Genomic DNA, 13434 nt, shown 5'->3' on the forward strand with positions numbered 1-13434 from the left:
TGAAAATGCTAGTGAAGAAGAATCTTTTGAAAGGTGTTCACGTAAATAAATTTTCAGATTGCATCCTAAAAAGCAGCATAGGGTTGTTTTCAAAAGTTTACCTCCTCTCAGATGTTGGACCTGGTGCACTTCAATGTTTGCAAAATGTCTAAAGCAACCAAAAGTCATCAAATGCCATCGAGTAAAGAGCAGGCAGACAGACCCAAGTAATGAAGTAATGGCATAAGCCTTCAACAAGACATTATGAGTAATTAACAATAAAATTGTCCGCACTGAATTGTTTCTTTTTTGTGTGCAGATGGCGCAAAAAATGATTTTTTTTCCCATGAAAAGTCGGAAAATATACATGATTCAAGCATTAATATGTATGTTTTGGGGATCCTTTTTGACAATTCTAATTGTTTGTTTCGAATTTACTGTTCAAGATAAGAGCGGGAGCAGGTGCAGCCGAGAGCCATTTCGCCATGTCCTCCATCTTCAGATTTGGCTTGTTAGAATTCTTGGACAGTTGTTCCCGCAAGTCTTTCTTGAATTTTTCATTGAAGTCGCCCTTGTGACCCTTGAGTGAAACTTCCTTGAGACCTGACAGAAATTGTATCCCGGAAAACCCATCGGCACCTCCATAAAAACAATGGAGTACCCGTATCAGCTCAAGATTAGGCATTGCATTTTGTTCAAACTCAACCGAGTTGAGGCCAGGTAGAAATTCAAGCTCCAATGCCGTCAGACTTTTAAAGCTCTCAGGGCAGAAATGGAAGTTGAGTTCAGCCCACCTAAACGAACCATCACAAAGACGCAGAATGGCAAGATTTGGGAGCTTCGCAAGTACTAATATGGCATGATACTCCAGTTGGGTACTCCGTAGAGTTAACTTGGTTAGCATCTGAAGCTGTTCGATCCATGTAGGCAATTTGACCAGATAGCCATACAACTTAAGGCTTTGGAGGCTATCTGGAGGAGGGGACAAGTCATCCAGACATCCTTCTAAGCCAGGCTCACCCTCGGCGCGCATCGACAAGGACAGCAAGCGGCCATGATTGACGATAGCAGAGCAGAGCTCCTTGCAGTTTTTCTTGTTGATGCCAGTCACTCCAAGCTTACGCAACCAAGTAAGCTTCTTCAGCTCCTTTGGCATGGCCCTCGCCCGTGCAATGTTGACAACACCCAGTGTGTGCAGGGCCTTCATTCTCCCAATCCCTCTGGGCACTTTCATGCCATGCTCATCCCACCCTCGCAACCAGATACGGGCCTGAAAGAAGAGATATGGTACTGCATCCAAGTCATGAATGGATTTTTTCTGTACGTAGCTCTTGTAAGCTGCTAAGCCAAACTCCTTCAAGGGCTGATCAATTTCTCTGACATAACTGCTGGGAAGCACATCATCTGTAGGTACGAGACCGGCACGGAAGTATTTTAACTTTGAGAGCTTTGTGATGCTTGCTGGCAATGTGACCACAAATGTACTTCTTATATCCAGTGTCTCCAGCTCTGACAGATTACCAAATGAATCTGGGAGATGGTATATATATAAGCAACCTCTTAAAGATAGGTACTTCAGGTGGTGAAGCTTCCCAATTGGCGCAAGGTCGTGATCCCGCAGATTTTCGGTGTCTTCTAAGTCAAGCACCCGAAGCAATCTCATTTTCTTAGAAATGAAAAAAGATTTCCACTCTCCAAATACAGTCAGGGATCGAATGTGGGACACGTCCAATACACTTCCCAACACTTTCTTCTTTTGGTCTCTGCTCCAACTACCGCGCACAACAAGGTGCCGTATTTTATCTGTAGGTTGCAAGGTGCAATGCTCATCCAGTACAAAAACAAGGTTCTCCTCGTCTGACTTTGAGATACATATTTCACGCATTAGATCATGAACTTGGCAGGAATCAGTAATTTTCCCAGTGTAAGGAGCTCTAGTTTTCAGTTGTTGCACCATGCTCCTGTTAATAATATCAGTAAAGTATTCCTCGGCTACTTCCTCGGCAGTTTTGGTTCTCATTTCCTTTGAGTAACCCTCAGCAATCCACCGCCTTATTAGCCGTCCATGTCTAACGTTTTTGTCTTCCGGAAAAATTGAGAAATACAGAAGGCAAGACTTGAGATGATATGGTAAACCATCATAACTTGACATAAGGACTGTCTTTATCATTTCAAGTTCTGGATTGTTCTCCAACTCCACACTGATATGATCATTCAGTTTCCTCCATTCCAAACTTGTTTTGGGTTTGGTTGCTAGAAAGCCACCTATAGTGGCAATGGCAAGGGGAAGCCCATCACACTTTTTAAGAATAAGTTCTGCCTGATCCCTCATGGTACCGGTTAAATCAACCATTTCAGTACCACTAAACACCTGAAACATGATTCAAGAAAGTGAGTACTTGATGCACGGGAACTGTATACAGTTCTAGGCTGTAGGCTCTTTGCATCTGTTAAATTCTTTAATCACAAAAAGTCTAAGAGTTATTCAAGCCACATATGGTCAATTAAATATAAACAATAAATCAAAGATTAGCATGAATTACTACAAACTGTAGCCGCAATACATCATTTTTTTAACTGAGGCGATGTTGGTTTTATTCAGATGAAAAAAACATGATCAAAGTGCATGGAGACAAAGTACATGTAGAAAGAGCTCAAGGAGAACCTTCAGTTATTTCTTATTCTAGGAAATTCAAATTAGCATCTTATTCCCTCCAGGTTCTGGTTTCACAAAACATGTGGACTTTGACTATTTCTATTGTAACATAGTTAAAAAAAAAGGGCAACCTGGTGCATGTAGCTCCCGCTTGCGCAGGGTCCAGGGAAGGGTCCGACCACTTTGGGTCTATAGTACGCAGCCTTTCCCTACATTTCTGTAAGAGGCTGTTTCCAGGACTTGAACCCATGACCTCATGGTCACAAGGCAGCAGCTTTACCACTGCGTCAAGGCTCCCCTTCAAAAGGGGCAGCCCCAGTGCATGTAGCTCCCGCTTGCGCAGGGTCTGGGGAAGGGTCCGACCACTTTGGGTCTATTGTACGCAGCCTTTCCCTACATTTCTGTAAGAGGCTGTTTCCAGGACTTGAACCCGTGACCTCATGGTCACAAGGCAAAATAATAATAACATGATGAAAGTATTTGTGACAAATCTAACATGTTTTTTGTATCTGATCTAACTATTTATAATTCTATACAATATGCAAGGGCTCGTATGCCGTTGGTTTTTCTAGGGTTTGGTGAAAAGGAGGTGTCTAGCACTTCCCCTCGACCCGCCAGCGTGTTCCCCATGCCACTGCCCTCCTCCCGCCAGCGGGTTCCCCGCGGCAGGAGGGTGGGCGGACCACAGATCTATGTGTCCAGTCCATGTCCTGTAGGGTCTTCAAGTTCTTCGTCGCTGATGAAGTTGGGGTGGCGGCGGCGATGAGAATAATGATTCCTTGGCTTTCCCCATGTCGATGTCTTTCCTCGGAGTGGCGTCAACGAGTCGGAGGATGGTGTCGATCGTCGGGCATTCGACCTGGCATAATTAGAGTTTGTCTACGTTGGTGGTGGCCTGCAGAGGGGATGGCATTGCGGCGTGTTTTTGTTCTCCAGCTCCATCTCCATCTCTGTCTGATGAAGCTTAGCCAGATAAGGCTCCGTTGTAGAACTTGCGAGGTTTTTGTCCCCTCCTCCTTCTTTCCAGAGTTGGGATTATCTTCTATCCCTCCTCAGTGCTAGCTTCCCGCGACGACGATCTATCCGGATCGTGGTCGCCAGCGTCCCATGGCCTGTATCGATGACTTCCTAGTCGCTGCTTCTCCAAACTCCTGGGTTTCAACAAGGTTGCTCCAGTAAGATGGAGGCACAAAGGCGACAATGAGCTTTAATCATGACGCGCCGTTGTTAGGGATAGAGAACTTAGAAGTTAGGAATAAATGCCTTCTCTCTAAATGGTTATTCAGATTATCTACCGAGACTGAGGGTACATGGATTCAAATTCTGCAGAATAAGTATCTCCAATCTAAGACTTTGGCCCAGGTAACTGTAAGGCCCAATGACTCGTCGTTCTGGAAAGGGTTGATAAGGATGAGGGTAAAATTCATCGTTGGTAACGGTAATACGACTAGATTCTGGGAAGATGCATGGTTAGAGGAGACGCCCCTGGCTTTACAATATCCCACTCTATATAATATTGTACAACATAAGGAAGATTATGTTGCTACAGTAATACAGTCGGTCCCCCTTAATATCCAATTCAGGAGGTCTCTGGTGGGGGAACGTTGGAACTCGTGGCTTCATCTGGTCCGCAGGTTGATGGAGGTTCAACTCTCTGACCAGACAAACACCATACACTGGAAATTATCTACGACTGGTAGTTTTTCAGTGAAATCAATGTATTTGGATTTAATTGACTCTGGGCCAATTTCGGGATCCCTTCATATCTGGAAGATTAAAGTTCTGCTTAGAATTAAAATCTTCATGTGGTTTGTCCACAAGGGAGTTATTTTGACGAAAGATAACCTGGTAAAACGAAGGTGGGTAGGTAGCTCCAGATGTTGTTTTTGTGACCAGGATGAAACTATACAACACCTCTTTCTCGAGTGCCCGTTGGCAAACTACTATAGCACACAATACATATAGCCTTCAACGTTAGCCCTCCAACTTGCATTAACATGTTATTTGGAACGTGGCTAGATGGAGTGGAACCAAATATGACGAGACATATTCGGATAGGGATATGTGCACTACTTTGGGCTATATGGAACAACATAAATGATATGATCTTTAACCAGAAAAACTTTATCAACTTTTTGTAGGTTATTTACAGAGCCACTGCTTGGATCCGTACGTGGTCGTTACTCACTCATGCGGACTCCAGGGAGCTTTTGGTTACTGGGTGCAACCAGTGGGAGACGGTAGCACGGGTTATCTTCACTTCAACCGATTTGGATGGCGAGCTAATAATAGGCTAGGTGTATAGGCATTGTAGCCTGTTGCTATCTTCGCCGGCTGTGGCATCTTTTATTTTCCTGTTTTGTTAAGCTCAGTTTGTGAGCCAGATTTGAACCTCAGACTTTGTTCCGCACTTTGTTTAATAATATGGCTGCATGCATCATTCTGATGCAGAGGACGGAGGTTATCCTCCTTTTTCAAAAAAAAAAAAATGTTGAGGAGGTTTTCCACTTAAATCATGTTTTGTTTATTCCGGTGCTTCCTGTTGGTTGAAACTATCCTCAAAGTTCACTACAAGGCGAGGCGAGTTGGGATGCGCGTATTTGCCATGTCGATGAATTGGTCCATCCCATTGTTTCTATCCATCCCCAACAAAGATCACTAGCCCATCATGCACTTTTAACATGCTCAGTACATACTAGTTGACATTTTCTAGTTTCTGATATCACAGACAAATTTGGTGTTTACATTCTGAAATGTAAATAATTTTACATGTGCTATGCCTATATCCCTAGTTTTCCTTGGTATTTTTTCTAGTGGTACATCATGGTGGTAAGTTTTGCTATTGTTATGTTTCATTGTTATCACATTTGAAGTTACATCTAACCTGTGATAACATGGCTGAGGAGTGCAGTTTTTGCCATGATGCCGGAACATAAACTTCAAACCAAAAGGAAGAAGCAGGGATCTCATTTGTACCCATGCATCTTTCCAGAAAAAAAATTGTGCCCATTCATACCTTCTTTTTGAAGAGGTCTAGTGCGGCATCATCCCCTAGAGATCTCAGCTTGTATTTCTTGGAACAACGGCTAGCAACACTTGCTTCCCTTGTGGTGATTATGATCCGACTGGTCATCTCATCCTTAGGGAAATGCGGTATTATTGAATCCCATTCTGTGTTGGACGACAGGTCATCGAGAACAATGAGGTACGTTAGCCTGTCTAAAAGCCGGAATGTCTCTTTTATCAAATCCGCAATTTCCATCACTTGCAACCTTTTTTCAGTGCCATCTCCCATCAAGCTAACGTCCTTTCCGGTATCATCTGAGTGTAATTGCATGGCTAAGCTCCTAAAGAACTGCTCACGGTTGAAAGGATGCAATATGGTAACCCAAGCTCTCTTCTGAAACATGCCACTAAGCTCTTCGCTTCCGTAGACACTTCTAACAAGGGTGGTTTTCCCCATGCCACCCATTCCCCACACGGAGATAACATGTAAACGATCACCCTCTTCACGAATTAGTTTAATGACTTCAGACATTGCTCCCTCTCGCCCGACTAGTTGATGTTGCTCCAAAGCCGCCTTCATTGTCCAGTTGCGAGTAAGGCTCTTTCCAGTAGCTGTGTTGGAGTCCTTCTCAGGGAAGAGGTCATGCGAACTGGTCCCGCACATGCTTACAGGTTGATCCTCCTCCACTATGTGGTCGGTGACTACCACCTGGATGCTATCGGCACTGGTGACATTGTTTGAACTAGACTCGGGCTGGAGTACAATAAGAAAGGTGTTAATAATTTTGCGACCAAATCGGCTGTCATTGTCACTAAAAGAAATGAAAAGAGGGCTAACCAAAGGACTTTAAGTTAAAAGGCATATTCACACGGAAGTAGAAAATTTTCGATGGAGATTACAAGTTTAATCATATATCAAGATTTAAAATTCCTTTTAGGAAGAGCAGGATACATTAATTACCAGGACATCAGGACAGTCTCCTCATGCAATGCTTGTAAACCATAAGGAGACAAATTATATTTACCCAATTTAATAAAAGGAATGGAAATACTTTCAGTTAGCAATATATAACATGTTTCTTGTTTCATGAGTGGTTGTATCAGAACTATAGTAATATTACCTTGTCATAGAAGAGATACAGCACGCTGGCGTGATGACAATAACTCCAGCTTGGCTACTTGGGCCGAGTGCCCTGTACATAGCCTTGCAATTTCTACTTGCTCCATGGATACTATAATTCGGCTTCCGTTCTTCTTGTCAGGGAAGCATGTCTTTATCCAATCCCATTCCACTATGGTAGACAGGCCATCAATAACAATCAGGTACCTATTCTCATTCACATATCGATCAAACTCGTCAATCAGATGGCCATCTGCTGCAACCATCTCCATCTTCTTCAGAACACCAACCCCTGTAGCTGCCCCTTGTTGGGTCTTCCCATTTTCTTGAAGAGACGCCCAGTAAAACTGCCTGAGCAAGCACTGGAGGAAATCGTTTGGATTGAAGGGATCCATCAACTTAAACCAGGCACGGCATCCAAACTTTGTGCGGATCTCTTGATTGTCATAGACTTCCCTGATGACAGACAGTTTCTTCAGATCATCGCCTGATTCGCCCCAGACCGAGATCACCCTAAGAGCTTGGTCATCTGTGCTGGTGATCAGTCGGCGAAGATCCACTTTTGGCTCGTCCGTCTTTACTACGGTGATCCTTGGACCATCACTGCAAAATATTGCTTCCCTGCTGATGTTAGTAGATCGCTCGGTGTCGGTGGCAGGCTTGGAGGTAGAATCCTCAATGAGGCGGTACCGCAAGTTTCTCTGGCTCACATCCTCCACCCTGGACTTGAGCACCTTGATATCCTTGGAAATGCGGCGCCGTGCTAGCAGCGTGCGGAGGAAGCACCACCGAGAAGTTTTCTGCAGATGAACACCGAAATCTTGGAGGCAATCCTCAGCATCGTAGCCTAGATCGCGGACCTGCTTCACCCAGGTTTTAACCAACTTCTTCTGGGCCCGGTCTTCGTCGGCAGCCATCAGGAAGGTCTGCATCATCTCAAACTCATCGTTGATGAAAGCCAGATCGCGCTGGACGCCAACCCGCAGAGAAACCTCATCCGCAGCGGCAGATCTGGCCCTTCCGAGTGCTCCATTCAGCACGGACTTCGCGACACTCACCACAGTGGCTTCCATTCCTCTCGTATGCTAGTATTTCTTGAATTTGTTTTCTGGGACTCGTAAAATCTTGTGCAGAAGAGCTCAGAGCTCAGAATGGCTGTTGCCTGGTCTAGCAAAGCAAGTACATCGAGTAAGCACATACAGCTCACATCCAGGACTGCATAAGCTCACATTTTAAATAAGGGTGCCTGACTTGGAACCTGTCATGAGGTCAACAGTCATCAAGTAAAATACAGAAGTTGTAGTACACTCGATAACTTCAACAATAGGGGCAGGTTCCTAATGTTCAACAGTGAAGCCAGACAATTCAGAAATTAGAGAAAGACTTTTGGACTCAGTTGCAACTTGCAAGGGAGAACGGTTCCCTAGCATTCACACTAACCTAACATTTTGCACAGATCTAGAGGAAATTGAATGCGCAGCATGGGTTCCTTTCCCACCAGCGCAACGTCAGCTCGTCTCATAGTGTTGCTGGTTATTCACACAATTAATCTCTTGCTAATCTATTTATATCAACATAACCAGGCATGGCTCAAATGCACGATTAGATTAGCAATGATCGAGGCACTTTTTAACACACCGTCGTGGAGACAGGGGAGCCGACGACACTAGAGCAGTTCTGTTGGGAGGTGAATGCAATTTCTCCCTGTAATGCTACACCAAAAACCCGATCCCCAAGGTTCAAACGGCTTTTTCATGGGGTGGAAGAGATTGCATCCAGTATCCATTTTATTGCCATGGATTTGACTGGGTAGATTCAGGGTTTCAAATCGCAGTTTATCTTTCCAGTAAACGGCACGCATACCATCTTCAAACTCTGCGCAACACAAAAAATAATCTTACAGTCTTGGATTACTCTAGTGAAATCAACAGAAACAAAGCGGACGATACACAAGTCGCCATATACAGTAACATGCAGTTCTAACCTCAGCCAGTCGGCCTGCAGGCTAGCTACCACAGGTAGTAGATTCTTACACAACGAATAAAATGCCGATTCAAGTATGACTATATAAAACCAATGCCAAGGAATGTAAAGCATGATGACGTCCATGTCTCTTCATGGGGGCCAAGTGAAGTGATTTACAGGAACACGTCCTTCTCGAGCAGCTTGAGGACCTCGTCCTGGTTGTTCAGCTTGGCGACGTCGATGGGCGTCTTCCCATCCATGTTTTGGAGAGTGCTGCGGAACATTGGAGATGGTCAAATAAGCATCAAGGGATCAGACCTTGTGAAGGGCAGGGGAGAGTGGATTTAACTTACACAGCAGCGCCGTGCTTCAACAGAAGATCCACACACTCTTTCCGGCCATAGCCAGCAGCGTAATGCAGTGGGGTGTTCTTGTTCTTATCCATGGCATCTACAGCAGCGCCCGCCTCAAGGAGGATTTCCGCACACTTGAACTGAAACGCAAAATTCATACAATTCCTTGTCACTGAATTATTAAACTACCTAACAGACATCAAATATACAAGGAGGCCATACAGTTACTAATGGCATTTGACCCAACTCACAATCTAGATTCCACAATTGTAGCATAGACTACAAACAACAGCAGATGATGGCAATGCAATTCATTGATTTTGTGTTCCAGGCTTCCAGCATTGAATATAACCTTCACAAGTGTAGTTTTTGAAGTGGCTTCCTAAAGACCATCAACTGGGAGAATTTAAACAGTTGGAGATGGAGATTTACAATCTTGATACAGTGGTACCAGATATACCAGTTATATTTCTAAGTAGGCGGCCCTTGGCCAACTGGTCATTACCAGCTCCTGGCAAGTTAATGATGATGGCTCACAAATATAAATCACAGAAGTAATTACTATAGCTTGACCACTTATAGAGGTCGCTAGGCACTGGCTACTCATGAATCAACTCGCCCAAAACTAATTTTCTTCTGACAAATAAGCATAAAGCTCTCCGTTCTATCAAATAAAACCATGGAATATGCTTCAAAGCAGAAGAAGAAAATAAAATAAAATTCATATAATCTGTGAAAATAACTAGTCTAAAGGTTGCTAAAATAACTTGATCTAAAAATCAGAAGTCTGCAGTCCCTAGACAGGCTCATTATTCTCCTGCAAAAAAAGCTCACTATTTCAAGTCTAGCTGTTTATTGAACAATAACTAGAAAGCTTCCACTAGTATTAGGGTCACTGGTCACAACAAGATATTTGCACTTCTCAAAGAGTAACTACCATGAACCTCCCATGGACGGCAACTCAATATATAGTATGTTTTTTCTTAGCTTGCCTAATCATTTGTTGTAGTAATGAAGTAGAAAAAACAGTATGTCAATCACAAGTTCAATTACTGGATTACTGTTATAGGCTAAGAGAGTTGAGCAATGAGCAGATCTTCATACCTCACCATATCCACATGCAAAGTGCAAGGCCCTTCTTCCCTCAGAGTCTTCTTCATCCTTGTCTGCTCCACCATCTAGAGCCTTCTTCAGACCCTGTTGGATGACTTATTTTGTAAATAAAGGCGGCAATGCAATAACAAATCCAATAGAAATAACAGTGCAGCTATATTTGAAAATCTAGAGAAGTTGTTTTGGAAAACGGACATCACGAAGACTGTAAATGAAGCTGCTCTAGTTGACCCTTGCATACATCTTACTAAAATTACATTATGTTCGTGATCATGTGAAGCATGAACACTGGGCACACCATTGCAGGCTCCACATAAGAGGCCAAAAAGCCGAACTGTGTAGCAAGAATAGTAAACGATTCTGCGGGGCAGATGCAATGGAGGGCACACAGATTGCAAGCTGGCAAATTTCTTGAGCATAACCTACATGCCAAGAGTCTGTCATTTCTCCAAATACCAACATAAGGCTGGGTCATGTATTGAAAAGCAGGCACAATGTCATAAAGCAAAATTGTTTCCATTACTACCACCCAAACAATACCGTAAAACCTGTAGTAACTATGGTCAAAATGGACACTGACTAAGCAAATTATAGTGTAACACCAACACGGCATATAAACATATGCAATTATATATCAGCTCAAAACAGAATGGAAATTCAAATCCGCAGTTCTACTGTTAGCGCCATTACCTCACCGTCACCAACACTGGCAGTGTGGTGGACAATGGACTCGTCTTCATCTTCACCTTCTTCTTCAGTTTCTTCAGTACCAGAAGGTTCAGCAGTAGAGACAGTGCTAAATGGCATCGTAGTTCCCATTGCCTGGCCAATCTTTTGAAGAGTTTCAGGGTCATTCCAGTACCTACATGAGCAAATGAAAAGCACATCAAGCAAGTTGTATACAGTCTAATATGATATATCACTAGAAAATATACCCTACTTTATCATTGCAGCAGGACCACCATTCTCTAACTCATCAAGAATTGGCTTCAAGGCTGGATCGTCCTTAATCCGAGACATGCGCTCTTCAAGCTCCTCCTTATGTGATGGACTAGTCAAATTTTCCAGCATACTGGACATAGCAGGATCCTAAGCCAATTAAGTTGGTAAGACAATTAGGTCATTGCCAGCAAAATAAACAGCAGAAAACAAAATCCAGGGGAGTCCTTTGGGCAAAGTAGATGGTACCTGCATAAGAGCAGTCCCGAGGCGCTCTGCCATTGTCATAAACTGAGGGTTTTCCATGACCCTTTGCATTGTTTCCATGTATTGATGAGGATCCAATGGAGGCATGCCCTGTTCTCCTGCAGTCTGAGCACCTTTCTGTAGCTGCTCAGCCATCTGATTGAATGCAGGGTCCCTTGCAATCTGATCCGCCATCTCCTTTATAGACGGATCCTAGAAACCAGAATTCATTTAGTTGAAGTCAAAAATATTTCTCAATTGAAAAGTTAAAGGTGCAAGTATCAATGGATCTGCCACAGGCAGAATTATGTAAAATCAAAAAAGAACACATTAATAATACCCAGCAAGTGCATATTTAAATGATGAAAATCAATAGGATAGTCAGCATGTACAAGACTTATTATGATTGTGTTAGGGTGAGTGAGTGGGGTTGGGGGTGTACATTGAGCAAACTTTGCATAGAAGAAAAATCGAAAGGACCCGACAAGCCTGCAGCAGCAGCTGGAGGAACCCCTTGACCTTCGTTGGATGATCCTTCTGTTTTTTTACTTTTGCTCTCATCTGCAAAAGAAGTGGTTCAGAACAGAAGCGTACATGACATAGTAAAGAAGTTGAGCAGAAGCACTGTTATGAATTCTGCATAGTTCTGAGATTTATTTACGAGAACGCAATGTTTCATCTGTACCAACTACACCAGATGGCAGGCAGTTAAATAAACAAACTCCAACCTACATCAACAATGTCAGTCAGATGTAGGCAAAATTGTCAAATGAAACTGAGCCTTCTGTACACCTGCATCTTTCTTGCTTGCCAGCATGAGGATACAGGGTGAAAGAACTAACATGGCATCAAGCATCTTGGTCTTTGGTTCCATTCACAACAAACTAGCCGTGCTTCTACAACGCATCACACACGAGAGTAATAACAGCCTAACAGGAATTGTATACAACAAACCGCCTAACAGGAATTCTCTAAAACAAAAACAAATAATAGCACAACAGGGGAAGATATGAGTAGGAGAATCAGTTGGACGAAACATTCCCTTATCGTCAAACAGTTGCCAGGCATTTATTTCCTTATCATCAATTAACTTGGCCATTGCTCCGCGTGCAGGGGCGGACTTAACGAGGCTCCAATTTTGTGGGAATCGAAACTGCTAGCGTTAGTGATTTAGGGTACGAGACACCCTCACTAAGATTTCGATCCTGCACGCGCGCGCTTAAGAAGAAAACGAACCGAATCGAGGCATGGGTGGGCGTACTTAGACCGGTACTCCGCGGCAGAGCACACAAATCCGTCACTAAATCACGGCGATGCTAGTCCAGGAATCGAGATTGGGCTCGATCGCTCGCCGCGGAGGAGAGATCGGAGCAGAGTAGAACAGGTAATCCAAGCAAGGAAGGGCATGGCTCACCAGCGAACCCGGATGGGGGATCTCCACCCGACGCCATCCCGGTAGATACGAGGGGTAGGGGAAGAAGAATTCGTCCGAGGTGGGCTGCTTGCGTCGGCCGGAGGCGGAGCTCGGCGGCGCGGTGGGGGAGGAGAGAGTGCTTGCCAAGATGGCGTGCGAGACTTGGTTTGACGACTGCCACGCGAAGTGGGAGATGTGACAAGGTATGGTGCGGGCCGGGCCGGGCCGGGTCGATCCAGTGATATGTACGGCCAGGAGCCCGTTTCAGGTCTTTGGAATGGGCCGGCACCGTAAGCTCTCAGGTTGATGATTTTTGGGAACCAAACATCCAAAGAAAACTCTGTGAAAACCACGTTTTGAAAAAATCTGAAAAATGGGGATGTTAGAGGTTGATGTTTTATTGTCACGTAAAATTACAAGTAAAAATACATTACGGTATGTGAGCTATGAATGAAAAGACAAATTCAGGAATGAATAGTGACATTATTGTTTGGCACTATTCAATGTTGATTTTATATTTTTCATAGCTCACGTCCCATGATGTGTTTGAACATGAGATTTGCATGGCAATAGAAAATCACCCACTTAACCTCTCATACTTTTTAAAGATTTTTTTAAAAACTTCCAAACATTGTTTTCACAT

At 43.8% G+C, this 13434-nt stretch overlaps 1 protein-coding gene and 1 pseudogene across 1 annotated transcript; both read right to left on the bottom strand.

Moving 5' to 3' along the window:
• Positions 1-263: 263 nt before the first annotated feature.
• On the bottom strand, positions 264-8226 carry LOC123152250 (disease resistance protein Pik-2-like; annotated as a pseudogene).
• Positions 8227-8648: 422 nt separating this feature from the next.
• Positions 8649-12994, bottom strand: LOC123152251 (ankyrin repeat domain-containing protein 2A). Its single transcript, XM_044571843.1, has 8 exons — positions 12792-12994; positions 11820-11938; positions 11381-11590; positions 11133-11281; positions 10883-11054; positions 10184-10276; positions 9080-9219; positions 8649-8999 (listed from the first exon to the last, which is right to left on the bottom strand). The coding sequence occupies exons 1-8, from the start codon at positions 12826-12828 to the stop codon at positions 8900-8902; spliced, it is 1020 nt and encodes a 339-aa protein (XP_044427778.1). The 5' UTR covers positions 12829-12994; the 3' UTR covers positions 8649-8899.
• Between the last annotated feature and the right edge of the window lie 440 nt (positions 12995-13434).

The sequence above is a fragment of the Triticum aestivum genome, chromosome 7A, assembly GCF_018294505.1.
Source record: "Triticum aestivum cultivar Chinese Spring chromosome 7A, IWGSC CS RefSeq v2.1, whole genome shotgun sequence".
Classification (NCBI taxonomy): domain Eukaryota; kingdom Viridiplantae; phylum Streptophyta; class Magnoliopsida; order Poales; family Poaceae; genus Triticum; species Triticum aestivum.